The sequence below is a fragment of the Dendrobium catenatum genome, unplaced genomic scaffold, assembly GCF_001605985.2.
Source record: "Dendrobium catenatum unplaced genomic scaffold, ASM160598v2 fragScaff_scaffold_716, whole genome shotgun sequence".
Classification (NCBI taxonomy): Eukaryota; Viridiplantae; Streptophyta; class Magnoliopsida; order Asparagales; family Orchidaceae; genus Dendrobium; species Dendrobium catenatum.
The window spans coordinates 19,522,687-19,536,447 of NW_021319178.1; the positions used below are offsets into that span (position 1 = coordinate 19,522,687).

Sequence of the window (13,761 nt, forward strand, 5' to 3'; positions counted from 1 at the left end):
CTTAGCTTGATGTACATTTTATAGAGTACATTATATGTTGGGAATACAAAGAGTCATTATTGACGCATTCGCTTTTTTGGAAGGACTGTAGTCGGTAGGAGACAGATGTCAGGAGGACTGTAGGTCGGAAGGACTATAGTCAGCGGGCGACGTAAGTCAGGAGGGCCATAGTCGGCGGGCGACAGAGGTCAGAAAGACTGTAGTCGGCGGGCGACGTAGTCAAGAGAACCGTAGTCGGCTGGCGACGGAGGTTGAAAGGACTGTGTCTGACGATGAAGGTCAAAGAACAACGTCAGGTAGAAGTCCAACAATGAAAAGAAATCCATCTTTAGATAGACATCTAGCTAAAGTCAGATAACCGGTAGAAGTCTGGTGTCCGGTAGAAACTTGGCAAATAGTGAAGGTCCAGCGTCAGGTAGAAGTCCGACGTCTGTTGGTGGTCAAGGAGACCTCCGACATCACTTGGACGGAGTTTTCATGTCAGGGGGGAACTCTGTCATTACCTGGACAGAATGTCAGCATCCCGTGGAAGTCAGGAAGAATTCAGACGTCCTGTAAAAGTCAGGCAGAATTCTGGCGTCATTTGGAGTTCGGGCGGAACTCCAGCGGTGGTCGAGGAGGAGTCTCTTCTCTCTTACTCTTATCTTCTCCTCTTCTTGCTTCCCCCCTTTGCTCTTGCTTCTTCTTGCTTGGGTCCCTCTCATGAGAAATGAGGGGTATATTTATAGATTTTCTGGAGTGGCATGACCCGTAAATAGATGAGGGATCAAGTGCAATTATGGAGTGGTTCAAATGGGCGGTCGATATTGAATCCTTTGATCATGGACCGTTTATCAAGCATTTGAAGGTCTTAATGATATCGGAATTCGCCGATCTTGGGCTCGTTGGATTTGTCTCGTCGAGCCGCTCGATATGACTATAAGCTCGTCATGTTTGGAAACCGTTTGGTAACTCAAATTGTGGTTTGAACCTTCCAACAACGCTTTGGGTCCTTGATTTGGACTCATTTGGGCTCGGATTGAGTCAAATTTGGTGTCGTAGGGTTCGTATTTCCGAGATGTTCAGATGCTCCTGGATTTAATTTTTGAAATTTTCGGGTTGATTTTGCCTCGAGATTCGTGCCCGATCAAGATAATTTTTGATGATATATCAAGTTTGATTCATATATGAAATGATGTTGAAATAGTCGAAATAATCTGGATATGTTTGACCCAAATCTTTGTTTGTTAATAAAATTATCACATTTGAACTAAATACTACTACTTATTATAAGTAATATAATCTAAACGTTTATTACATGGATTATATAATTTTTGGATCAACATCATCTAATTAACTTAAATATGACCTGCTTAGCTCAACATCAATTTTGAATTAAAATTTTTTTATTTGAATTAATCAGAGTAATCAAAAATTCAAAATTTGACCGAAATAATAATTTGATCAATCCAAACAATTTTTTTTAAAATTTGACTTCTATTAATTTAGTGGGATAAAAAACTTTTTGTTGTTGTTGTCGCCGCCCTCTCCTCGCCATGCGGACTTCGGTCAAGCTGAAAACTGCCGCATTTTGACCTGTTTACGAGAAAGGAAATTGAAAACAAGAAAGGCGAAGGGAAACAAAGAGAAGCATTCGAGGAAGTCAGACAAGAATAGAGGTTTTTTCGTTTTTGTTTGCATTTCTATTCGGAACCCACTTTTTTTCCTTTCCTCCTTTCTCTCTATCTGCGTTGGGAGGTTGAGAGGAGAAGGGGGAGATTGGTTGTTCTTCTTCAGGATTTGGGAAAGAAACAGAAAGTTAGTTGCTTTGCCTTGGGATTTGGTGGAAAAAGGTCGGAGTTTGGAAAAATAGGAAGATGAATGTGATGCGGAGGCTTAAAAGCTTCACATTCGGTCGCAGCAATACAGTTTGTATCTAATCCCCAGTCCTTTCTTTAACAAATCAAGCTTTTTTTTATTTATGATTTTTGTTTTCTTTCTCGTGTTTGATGGGTGGGAACGTTGATGGAATTGTTTGCCTGAATCATTTATATTTGATGAACTGACATACATTTCATGGATTTCTCATGTGAAGTAGATCAACTTTTCTTTATGAAATACCATGCCTGATGGAAATGGAAATTTTAACAATATTTCTCTCATTTAAAATGTATTTAATTGTTAAAAATGCTAAATTTTCTTTTAAAAATACTTTATCGTTATTGGTTTGAAGAAGCTGACTGATTGGTAAGTTGATACAAACCCGGGAAGATAAATGGTAAGTCAAGGTGCAGGAAACTCCATAACTTGAGAGATTGAGAAGATGGAGAGGAAGTCATAAGAAAAAGGGAACTTATTCATTTTTCCATTGATTGATCCCCTCTTCCTCTTTAATTGGGAGTATTTAAAAACTTATAAGTACGCACTTAGCTGCCTATTTACCAATAATACAACCCAAACTACTTTTAAGTACACCCTATATTTGTAAAGGCCATGGAATATATGTGCTGATCTAATTTTGATGGTTCGTTTTAATTTCTTGTGATTGCAAGAATAGGATATTGAAGGCAACTTTGGCGAGGTGCAATATGAAATGAATGAGCTTTATAGTTGTTCGACTTTTCGCTCTTATTTTAAGTATGTTTCAGTAAATGATATGATTTGATATGGCTTCTAAATGTTTTAAATAAAAATGTGCGACATCGCTGTTTAATTCAAACATGTAATAGGGTGGTGATTCTAGCACCAAGAAAGTGAAGAGCAACAAGAAAGTGACAAATAAGTGTTCTGAAGTTAAAGAGAAAGCAATGGCTATGAATGGAAATGCAAGTTCAAAACATTTGAAGGCTAATACAAGCTCCTCCAATTCTAGTGCCATGAATGGAAATGCAAAGGAGGATGCCAATCTGCTTCCAAAGAAATTGCAGGGCATGAAAATTAGAGATGATGAACTAGGTGATGATAAGGTCAGCTGTCCTTTTCTAAGACTATAAGATTATTTCTTCCTTTTTTGGTATTGAATTGTTATCCTTAGCAGTTACCATCACCATATTTGTCTTGTTAACATTTGCTTACATTATATGTGCATGTAGGAAGTGGAATGTAGAACCTTAAAAGGGAATGGAATTGAGGCTGGTCAGATAATTACAACAACAATTGATGATCAGGATGGTCAGCCAAAACAGGTGATTTTGCACATAGCAATTGGAAATTGATCCTTATTCCAGACTAGTTTTTAAGGACTCAAACTTTAAGTTTATACAGTTTCTGCTGTACTATTGAGAACTACATCTTCGTTGGATTTTATATGTTTCCGGCTTAATTTCACAAACTCATAGGCCTGAACTCTTTTACACATTTTTGCATAATGACGTAAGTAGAATGCTTATGCTTCAATTTTTAAGAACTGGACCTTTTTATCTCGACATGGTAGTTGGTCGTACCTTTAGTTTTGCATTAACCTAAATGCATAACCTTTCTTGCTTTATTTGAAAATAAATAATTGTTGCATGCCTAAACATTCGGGGCAGTAGAAGCTTAATCTTGCACAAAGATTTAGGACGCACATAAATAAGAGAAGAGTACAATAACCATAAGAGAAATCAGAGTTTTTGACCTGAAAAATCCCATAAAGGAAAAAATCATGAGGCCCGACCTCATTAAAATGATTCTATTAATATTTATATTTGATTGTAAGTGAAGCCCTTCCTCTGGGGAAGGCATTGATATACGGTAAAGAATTTTGGTCATTCAATTAATGCCCTGACGGTGGTCAAGGAGTAGTCTTGTGGCAACAGAACTCTAGTATCTATCCCTTCCTTCTCTTCCTTGCTTCCCTTCCCCTTTCATGAGGAATGAGTGGTCTATTTATAGTTTTCTAAGAGTGACGTGATCAGTAAATAAGAGGGAGATAAAAGGTACGTTGGAGTGGTTTGAAACTTTGAATGGACGACTGATATTGATCTCCTTGTTCGTGGACTATTTATTGGACATTTAAATGCCTTAATGATATCAAAATTTGAGTATCTTAGGCTTGTTGGACTTGTCTCGTCGAGCCGCTCAATTCGACTATAAGCATATCACGTTTGGAAGTCGTTTGGTCATCTAATTTATAGTTTGAACCTTCCAAAGGCGCTTCAGGTCTTCGATTTAGACCAATTTGGGTTTGGATTGAGTTGAATTTGGTGTTGTTGAGTTTGTATTTTCGAGACGTTCAATTCGACTATAAGTTTGCTAAAATTGGAGTTTGGATGATCCCAAATTTAATTTTGAAAATTTTCAACTTGATTTTGCTTTGAGATTCGTGCCTGATTAAGATAAATTTTTGAAGATATATAAAAAGTTATATTAAAATTTTTAAAAATTTAATGGAAATGACATATGAGAATATACTATGATTATAATTTTGCCATCAACATTGCCAACAATCCTGTACTATATGATAGAATTACACATTTAGAGGTGAATAAATATTTTAGGAAAGAGAAACTGGGATTTGGATTAATTTGCATTTCATATATTTCAACGAGAAGTCAAGTCATCAACATTCAAAGGACTTTGCAACGCTATATTTAAAAATATTTTAAACAAATTTGGAATAGTAGATCTCTACCATCTAATTTGAGGGGAAATGTTGATGGTGTCTAAGGCCTGACAAATAAGAAATAAAAAAAGCCACGGATTTAAGTGCTGGATAAAAGAAAACAAGTGTCATAGATTTCTGTGCTTAGCACTAAGGTAGGAAGCTTTGGACAGGAATGTTAATTTTTAAGTTCTTTGTAATTATTAGTTTTCAATTATTTTTTTATACAATTTAGTGTATAAACATCCATTGAGGGGATGAACAAAACAAACTTTCTTTTCACTTATTTCCTAAAACAACTTTCTCAGTATTGTTACTTTTTCCTTTTGGTTTTCAGGCTATCTCTTACATGGCTGAACGTGTGGTTGGTACTGGTTCATTTGGTGTTGTGTTTAAAGTATGTTATTGTGGATCATGCCGAGTCATTATTACTAACTTTAATATATTTGGATCAATCCTATATGCTCTTGAGCTTGGATAATCACGTGGTTCTCTCTGTGTAGGCCAAGTGTCTAGAAACGTCCAAAACCGTTGCCATTAAGAAGGTGCTGCAAGATAAGAGATATAGGAATAGGGAGCTACAGATAATGCAGTTGCTTGCCCATCCAAATGTTGTTCAGCTTTATCACCATTTCTTTTCAACAACTGAAAAGGATGAACTATACTTGAATCTTGTTTTAGAATACGTCTCGGAGACTATTTGTCGCTTGTCAAAGCATTATTTTCGGATTAACCAACACATGCCTTTGATCTACATTCGACTTTATTCATACCAGGTATATAATCCGTAACGGTTATTTGTGTATGACATGCCTAAAAAAATAAGCTGTTTATGATTTATTGGCCTTTCTTCTCGTCCGTTCTAATATTATTGATCTTGTTTAAGGATAGATATGTCGTGCTCTTGCTTATGTTCATGATGTGGTTGGAGTATGTCATCGCGACATTAAGCCCCAAAATCTGTTGGTAAGAGATGCTCTTCTTTATTATTTTGTAATTTAGTCGTGATACCATTCACCTTTTATTTGGATTTTTGAATCTACAAGCTCCGGGGAAATATTTGAATATGTTTTCTTTCTTCTTAACTATGACACTTTGCACATATGACCAATTTAATTGTTTTAGGTACGTGATGAACACTTGGGTAGTGCTTAACATACACCACTTAAATTAATTAAATGATTTATCTTTTCTTCATTGTTATGTAACTGTTTTATCCTAAACTTGTTTTGCTTTATTTTATTCCATCAATTCAAAGCTTAAAGCATGATATGTAATTTGAAAGAATTTGAAATTGATAAATATTTTTCAATATTATTGGAAGAATAAGTGATATGTACATCCGGTAGATCTAAGAATTTTCAATTTGTTATGCATAGAAATCATGTTATAGATATGGACATAACTTGTAAAGCTATATTTGGATGGTTAAAATAGAAAAATATCTTGGGAATATTGTGTGATATGAGAATATTAAGTAGCCTTGAAAGTGAACTATAGAAATATGTTGTTGGAACTACAATACTACATGGATCCAATTGTTGAAGAACAAAGAATCTTCTAATATTTAAATTGAGTTTAAAAGAGAGAGAGAGAGAGTGAGAATCTAAGATGGATTCTAGGAATGGAATGAGTAATGGTTATACTAGTACCCATAGAGGATAAAGTAATAGAAAGTAGATTATGTGATGTGATACGTATGCATGGAACAAGAATTGCTTGAGGATTTTAATATAAGATTGTTAAAGCTTTGCTAGTTATAGAATTAATGCTTACCCAAGTTAGGTTTTCAGAATTATCAAGTCGAAATTAAGTAAGGCATGCGGTTACAACTAGATTAACGGGATAATATCAAATTGACAACATATAATTAGAGAGTAATGTTATGGTAAGAAACAATAATCCACAGTTAACAAAGAGAACTCCTCACCTTGGGTCCCTCACTCATGCTCTTGACGGTGAAGATTGAGAGTAAACCGAGCGATGTCACTAGGAGACAAATGACGCCCAAGGTGTAGTCCGTTGGAGAGGTAGCCGGTGGTGGAGGATGAGGAGGTCGTCCCGTGAGTAGCCAATATATATGTCGTAATCGTTCTTCAATGACTGGAAGAATTATGCAGAGATTCTGGTAGTCCTAGTCGTCCACGAAATCTTTGATCTCCGAATTAAGGTCGAGGAAAGAGTACGTCAGTGGAACCTTCTTAATCATGCATAATTACGGAACTTAATTCCGAATCCATCTCCATGAAATCAATGTAGAAAGCGAGGTAGTTGAGGTTGGTTGGAGGAGAGAGGGATGAGGGATGTGGAGCCTCGGGTAGGAAGAGGAGAAGAGAGGTGAGGCAGTTAGGAGAAGAAATAGACTAGAAAATTTGAAAATCTAAAATTGGTTCAGATTTTCGGAATTTATTTGCTTTTAATTGTGGTCTAATCCAACCAAAAATTGAATTTGAAATGAGGGTTTGTGGAGGGAATTTTTTGAGTTAATGAGGGAGTTAATTAGGAGCATTAATTGGCTCTTAATTAGGCAAAGGAAGGAGGAAGAGGGGCCGGCCTAGGAGAGAGGGAGGGAAAGGGGTTTGATTTATAAGTGAGCCCCAATTACTTAAGTGAATTAATCCTTAAATCTGGAATTAAATTTTAGATTTAAAGCTGCGATTAATTCCTTAATTAAAGGGAGTAAATTGAGGGGGCATTTAACTCCTAATGCAAATTTGAATTTTGGATTTGAAATTCTGCCAAGTGACCTCTCCAAATTAGGAAACTAATCAAATGCAATGAGGGAAATATGGAGGGGACGGAGGAGGGGTTATGGCGGGTGGGTGGTGGCAAAGGGGAAGGTCGGCGGCTGGAGGCCGGCGGCTGGAGGTCCGGAAAAACTGAAAAATAAAATAAACAACTACATAAAATGACTTAAAATAAAACTCCTGATTGTGGCCGTCGATCTCCGGCATCTCCGATGGTACACGTGTCAAAATCGCTGACGATGTCCTCATCATTATGTGCCTTGCAAATATACAACAAAGGGTAGAACATGATAAAATATAGAAAATAGATAAAATTGATGTGAAAATATTATGAAGTAGAAGGGGTAGATCGAGTTAACTTGGCTTCATATTACGAAGTAGAAGGGGTAAATCCTTAAATAGATAAAATTGATGTGCCAATGATCACTACAACTTGTAATAGATTTCATCATTCACCATTTTACTTGACTTCATGTTCCTTGTTCTTCTTCACTGTGTTATCTTATTTGTTTATGTTGTTCATTTACTCAGTCTTTTGTTAGATGGAAATATAATTTTTTTACAGAATTCGCAAAAACTACAACTTGCTCGACTTTGCAGGTCAATCCCCACACTCATCAGCTAAAGCTCTGTGATTTTGGTAGTGCCAAAAAATTGGTACGTCATCTGCTCTATAGTTTATGCTGACAATTTGGTGTTCTTTATTTAACAACTTGACTTAACCTCAGGTACAAGGTGAACCTAATATTTCTTATATTTGCTCGCGGTACTATAGGGCTCCTGAACTAATATTTGGAGCAACAGAATACACCACTGCAATTGACCTGTGGTCCGTTGGCTGTGTGTTGGCCGAGCTTCTCTTAGGACAGGTTTGCAATGATGTTGTACTGAAGCTTACGCTTCGTTTGGGACCACTTTCTTTTTGCTTCTTAAAGCAGCTTTCTAGTACAAAAATATTTAGGTTTCGTTTGGGACGGCTTTCTTACGGCTTTGTAAAGCAGCTTTTTAGTATAAAAAATTTATTTTATTTTGCTAGAAAACTACTTTATGAAGCAATAAGAAAGCCATCCCAAGCAAAACCTTAATTTTATACTAAAAAGCTGCTTTAAGAAGCAGAAAGAAAGCCGTCTAACGAAGCCTTAGTCAAGAATTATACAATATTTCTCTTCTTTATCTCAATTATTTGATAAGCATATCTTATGCAGCCTTTGTTTCCCGGGGACAGCGCTGTTGATCAGCTGGTGGAGATTGTTAAGGTCTTTTATCTGCAAATCTGGTTTATGTTTGCCTTCATTTCCTATCCTATTGTTGATCATGCTGAACTGATTTCTATTGCTAACAAAAAGGTTTTAGGAACACCAACAACGGAAGAAATTAAATGCATGAATCCAAACTACACAGAGTTCAGATTTCCTCAAATCAAACGACACTCATGGAGCAAGGTCAGCAAAGGCAATGCACTTGCTATAATAAGTTTGCCTCAGTTGTTTACTAAGCAAACTTCAGCTTGCAGGTTTTCAATAAAAGGATGCCTCCTGATGCGGTAGATTTTATATCAAAGCTGCTTCAATACTCGCCAAAGTTGAGATTAACAGCTGTAAGTGCTATGTCATTCTTTCTAACTTGGTATCTCCAACAAATTTCTATAATGTGTGATATTTTGTAATGTCATAGAGACAAAATGATAACTTTCATAATATAGTCATTGAGGTTTCGTTTGAGACAGCTTTTTTGCTGCTTCTTAAAGCAGCTTTTTAGTACAAAAAAGAAAATTTATGTACTAAAAAGTTACTTTGAGAAGCAATAAGAAAGCTGTCCCAAACGAAGCCTGAATTAGGTTATGCTATATGAATTCGAGCGCCGAGTGATCAAGAAGTCGTTAAATATAGAATGTTGTGATGGATGCGTGGTAAAATTAAAAAGAATGAGCTGATAAATGATTATATTAAAGAGATAGTGAGAGTCTTATTGAAGATAAATTAATGTAGAATAAACTTAGGTGGTCTTAGTATATATAATTGGAGACAGACTAATAAAATGGGTAGAAAACTATGTTGAAATGAATTAGTGGGCAAGGGTAGATCAAAGATAACATAAATAGAAGTGGATCGTTAGTGCATAATAAATTTAACACCTACAACACTCGATATAAGTGAGACTGGGGATTCAATAAGCAGACCATAAATAGTTGGGGTAGGCTATTGAAGATGATAGTGTTGGTTGTAAATATCTTGATATTTCTTAGTATGTCTAGTTTGCATAAATCATATAGATCTCTACCAGAAATTCTGTCGTTGATTATTAAGCTTGCTTTGAGCCATGCAACATGCAATCTAAACCAAATTTTCCCTTAAATATTTATCAACGTGGCAAATAGAAAGTTGCCTTCAAGCTGAAGCCAATTAAGAACAGCTTACAACAACAACAACAAACAACAACATCAAGCCTTTATCCCACTACGTGGGGTTGGCTACATGAATCCTTTTTCTCCATTGTGTCCTATTAAAAGTCAAAATTAAGAACAGCTTATGCCATTAAATTAATTACACCCGTACATGACTTTTAATAGAAAATATGGCATGCCTCTTTTTATCCTAACATTAGCATAATTTGTGTTCTAACATGTTTTCCATAAGAAGAGTTTTTGAATGTCAAGGCACCTGCAGTATTTGTTGCTCTGAAAATTGCTTTTTAGCAAAACGACACAAAGGATTTAGGCTTCGTTTGGATGGCTTTCATATTGCTTATTAAAGCAGTCTTTTAGTACACACATTTAAATTTTTGTACTAAAAAGTAGCTTTCAGAAGCAGTAAGAAAGCTGTCCCAAATGAAGCCTTAATTTTTGCTTGATATTCTTACTTAATATTCTTAAATTTCTAATGAAAATTATTTTCCATAAACTTTGGTTTGTTTATTTTATTATTGGATTCTAATGATTCTCTTCCACAAACTATATAAAACATCATCCAAAGCCTGCTTAAACCAGCCCAAGGAAGGATCAATTGGAATATGCTTCCATGGATTTCAGATGTTTATCCAAATTTTACAACCTATTGATTTCAGGAAAGCAATGGTGTATTCATCAACAAATGGATATACCTTAAAGTTGATGTTCTAAGTTCATAGACTTCTGCTAAAAAGCATTTCTATCATATTACCCAAATGTAATTGTGATCTAAGAGGAAGCATGAAACTTACTGTTTTCGAATGAGAGGAAATCCACCGTGCAGTTTTCAAATGGAATATATGAATGATAAAGATTTTTGTTCCCGAAATAGTAATGATTAGCGCATTATGTTATTAAACTTTTTAATTAAAGTATTAGTGGTGATGGATTGTAGCAAGACTTCTTTTTAACAAAGAAAACAACACACTTAGGCCTCGTTTGTTTGGCCGTAATTTCTTCGTCTCTGGTTTGAATAGGCAAAAAAATTATTATTTTGCTGTTTCTTAAGATGGCTTTTTCAAAATACTTTCTCCCGAACCTCCGTATTTTCGTCGATCTGAGAAGAAAAAAATTTCTCCGTTTTCCATTCCGATACTTATGTTTAAAAACGAAAAAAAAAAGAGCCGAGGAACCAAACGAGGCCTTAAAAAGAAATATAGATGAACAAATATCTAGTTCCACCCATTGAAGTAGTTTTTACCTTTCATAATGCTTGAACTTACATAGAATGGAAGTTGCAATTTATCAATAAGAACATATGAATCATGAAATTTTTCATATTTGAACAGAAATACAGCTTCATAATCCATTTCTAAGTTTCTTTTTTGAAACCTTGCAGTTAGAGGCCTGTGCTCAGCCCTTTTTTGATGAACTGAGAGACCCAAACACTTCTCTACCGGATGGCCGGCCGCTACCGCCTTTGTTCAATTTCACCGACCAAGGTAAATATTTACTAGCCATTTTTCCTGAACTAACACTCTCATTTATTCTTTTATTGATTTAAAATCTTACAAAAGAACTCTAATCTCTTGTAGAGCTTGCTGGTGCTTCTCCAGAACTGGTTCAGCGCTTAATTCCAGCAGATACAAAGAAGTAGAAAATATGAGTAGAATTCATTTGACTTGGCTTCAGCTGCTATTAGCTCTACCTTTTCCTCTTAATCTTACTGCAAATAGATCTACAGATCAATTTAAGAACCAATTCTTTGATATTCATTTGGTATGAATGGTGTGTTTCTCTTGATCATTTTTTCCTTAACAAAGAGTTCAAATCAGCTGTAACGATTACTCCAAACTCTTCCTTAGAAGCTAAGAAATTTGTAGTAGTTTGCTCCCAATTCATTAATGGCCAAGAATGTCTTTTATGTATATTATATAATTGTTGCTCTTCTTGTTGTACTATTACAATAGTGCATCTTCTATTGTTCTTTGTTAAAATTCTCTCTGTTAATTTGGCTAGTTGTTAAATTGTTATAGAGAAAATAATTTAATTATTTTGATTATGAAAAATGATTTTTCATCATAGAAATTTTTAAAAAGTTATGAAAAAGCAACAATAATGTAGCAGCCAAATTAAAATTATAATCGTTGTCTGAAAATTAATGTAACGAAAAAATTATTCCAAACAGACCTCTTAGGCTTCGTTTGGGACGATTTTTTTATGGCTTTTTAAAGTAGCTTTCTAGTAATTTTTTTTAACTAAAAAGTAGCTTTATGAAGTATTAAGAAAGTTGTCGCAAATGAAGCCTTAATGAGTTGAGAATCATAATGGTAAATAAAGGGGTCAGTTTCCAAACAAATTTATGATGCATGACTTCCTCTATATAATGAAATATAATGAGCAAATTGTATTATATAAATTATTGCTGATGTTATAATTGTAATTTCAGTATGTGATTAGTGGTATTGCTGTCATATTTGTATGTTTAGTGCTGTAATTTTAATATCTAGTATTTGAATATTAGTTGTCAAATCAAGGGGTTGGAAATGAAAATTTAATATAATTTTTAGGTTTTTTGAGGGGTTGGAAATAAATTTTAGTATAATTTTTAGGTTTTTTGGGGGTTGGAAATGAAATTTTGGGTGAATAATTAAGAGAGATGTAGTAATAATTAGCTATTACCTGATGGTATTTCTAAGGGATTGTCTCTTGGGTTTGGAATGCTTTTGTTGGCTATCAATAAACAATTATTAAAACATAATTTATATTTTAATCCAAATGAATTAAGGCTTCGTTTAGAATGATTTTTTAAATATTTTCTAAAACAATTTATCAGTACAAAAAATTTTTAAATTAAAAAATTTTATACTAAAAAATTGTTTCAGAAAACAATAAGAAAGTCATCTCAAATAAAGCTTAAATTATAAACATATTGGTTAACATTATGGCTTAGTGTGGGATTATTTTCTTAATGTTTCTCAAAACAATTTTTTAGTATAAAAGTTAAAATTTTTGTACTAAAAAACTCCTTTAAGCAGCAGTAAGAAAGCCGTCCCTAACGAAGCCTATATTGAATGCTCTCAGTTGGAAGTTTTATATTATAACTATGAATTTGAAGACACTAAAACATCTAGTATTTGAGATGAAAATACTTATAAATTGAATGGATCTAAAGTTGAACATGTCATGAAGTTCATGATAGTATAATTTTGATTTTTTATTAGATGAGAATGGACTACTTATGTTCAAGAGTAAATAAAGAATTTAGCAAAACTACATCAAGAACATTATTAGCAGCATATTCACAGGCTCTAATCATCAAACTTATTAATACGTTTTATATGTTTCACATCTAACATATTAATTACGAATGATACAGAATTACAGCAGCCGAGCCAAATTTAACTAATCATATCCACACATTCGAAGCAAGTTAGTGGGACCCATCTCCCCTCCAAAGTTTGAAAAAAAAGCTCTATACTTTAATGTCATTAAAATTTATGAAAACCAACTTATTGCTTATAACATACTCTATAAATTAAATGATGAATTGATGATCAATAGAGTATTTAAAAAGAAAAAAAATGATTAATTTGGAGAATAATATGTATATTTTTAAATTTAGAAGAAAGTTTCATTATATGAGAAGATAAACAATAGAGACAAACTGATCTTTCAAAGTCCTTTGTTTGCTTATGATCAAACTCTTTCTATTCTTAGAAGAGACATTAAATTGGTGTAATGTTCCTCCTCATGAATTGCTTTATCTTATACTAATAAATTAAAATTTAATTGGTCAAAAAAAGTACACAAAAAATAAATTCAACATTAGATTAATGTGTACAAAAATTTAAAAATAATGTATTTTTATATTGTATGTATTCATGTTTTTTCTTACAAAAAAATTTATTGATATGAGGTTAAAAATTTGGAGATTTACAGATATTTGCTCATTTGTATATTTAAAATATAAAATTTACTATTGATCAAATATGATACTTTGTTACAAATCTTTGATGTTGAAGAGGAGGTTGCAATGGATCTCATAGAATAGAATAAAGTCATTG

The 13,761-nt window shown here is 33.9% G+C and overlaps 1 protein-coding gene across 6 annotated transcripts; it reads left to right on the forward strand.

Annotated features, from left to right (window-relative positions):
* Positions 1-1,514: 1,514 nt before the first annotated feature.
* On the forward strand, positions 1,515-11,624 carry LOC110107005 (shaggy-related protein kinase epsilon). Of its 6 annotated transcripts, none has more exons than XM_028696167.1 (14): positions 1,515-1,907; positions 2,537-2,616; positions 2,709-2,945; positions 3,072-3,164; positions 4,899-4,958; positions 5,065-5,337; positions 5,453-5,527; positions 7,909-7,965; positions 8,037-8,177; positions 8,514-8,564; positions 8,655-8,750; positions 8,822-8,905; positions 11,094-11,196; positions 11,290-11,624. In XM_028696167.1, exons 3-14 carry the CDS (start codon positions 2,787-2,789, stop codon positions 11,349-11,351), a joined length of 1,254 nt encoding a protein of 417 aa, XP_028552000.1. In that variant the 5' UTR covers positions 1,515-1,907; positions 2,537-2,616; positions 2,709-2,786; the 3' UTR covers positions 11,352-11,624. The 6 variants fall into 6 exon arrangements, 5 of the variants coding, with proteins under 5 accessions (XP_028552000.1, XP_020692790.1, XP_020692788.1 ...); XM_020837131.2 differs by having other exon boundaries at positions 1,515-1,658; XM_020837129.2 differs by lacking the exon at positions 2,537-2,616.
* The last annotated feature ends 2,137 nt before the right edge of the window (positions 11,625-13,761 follow it).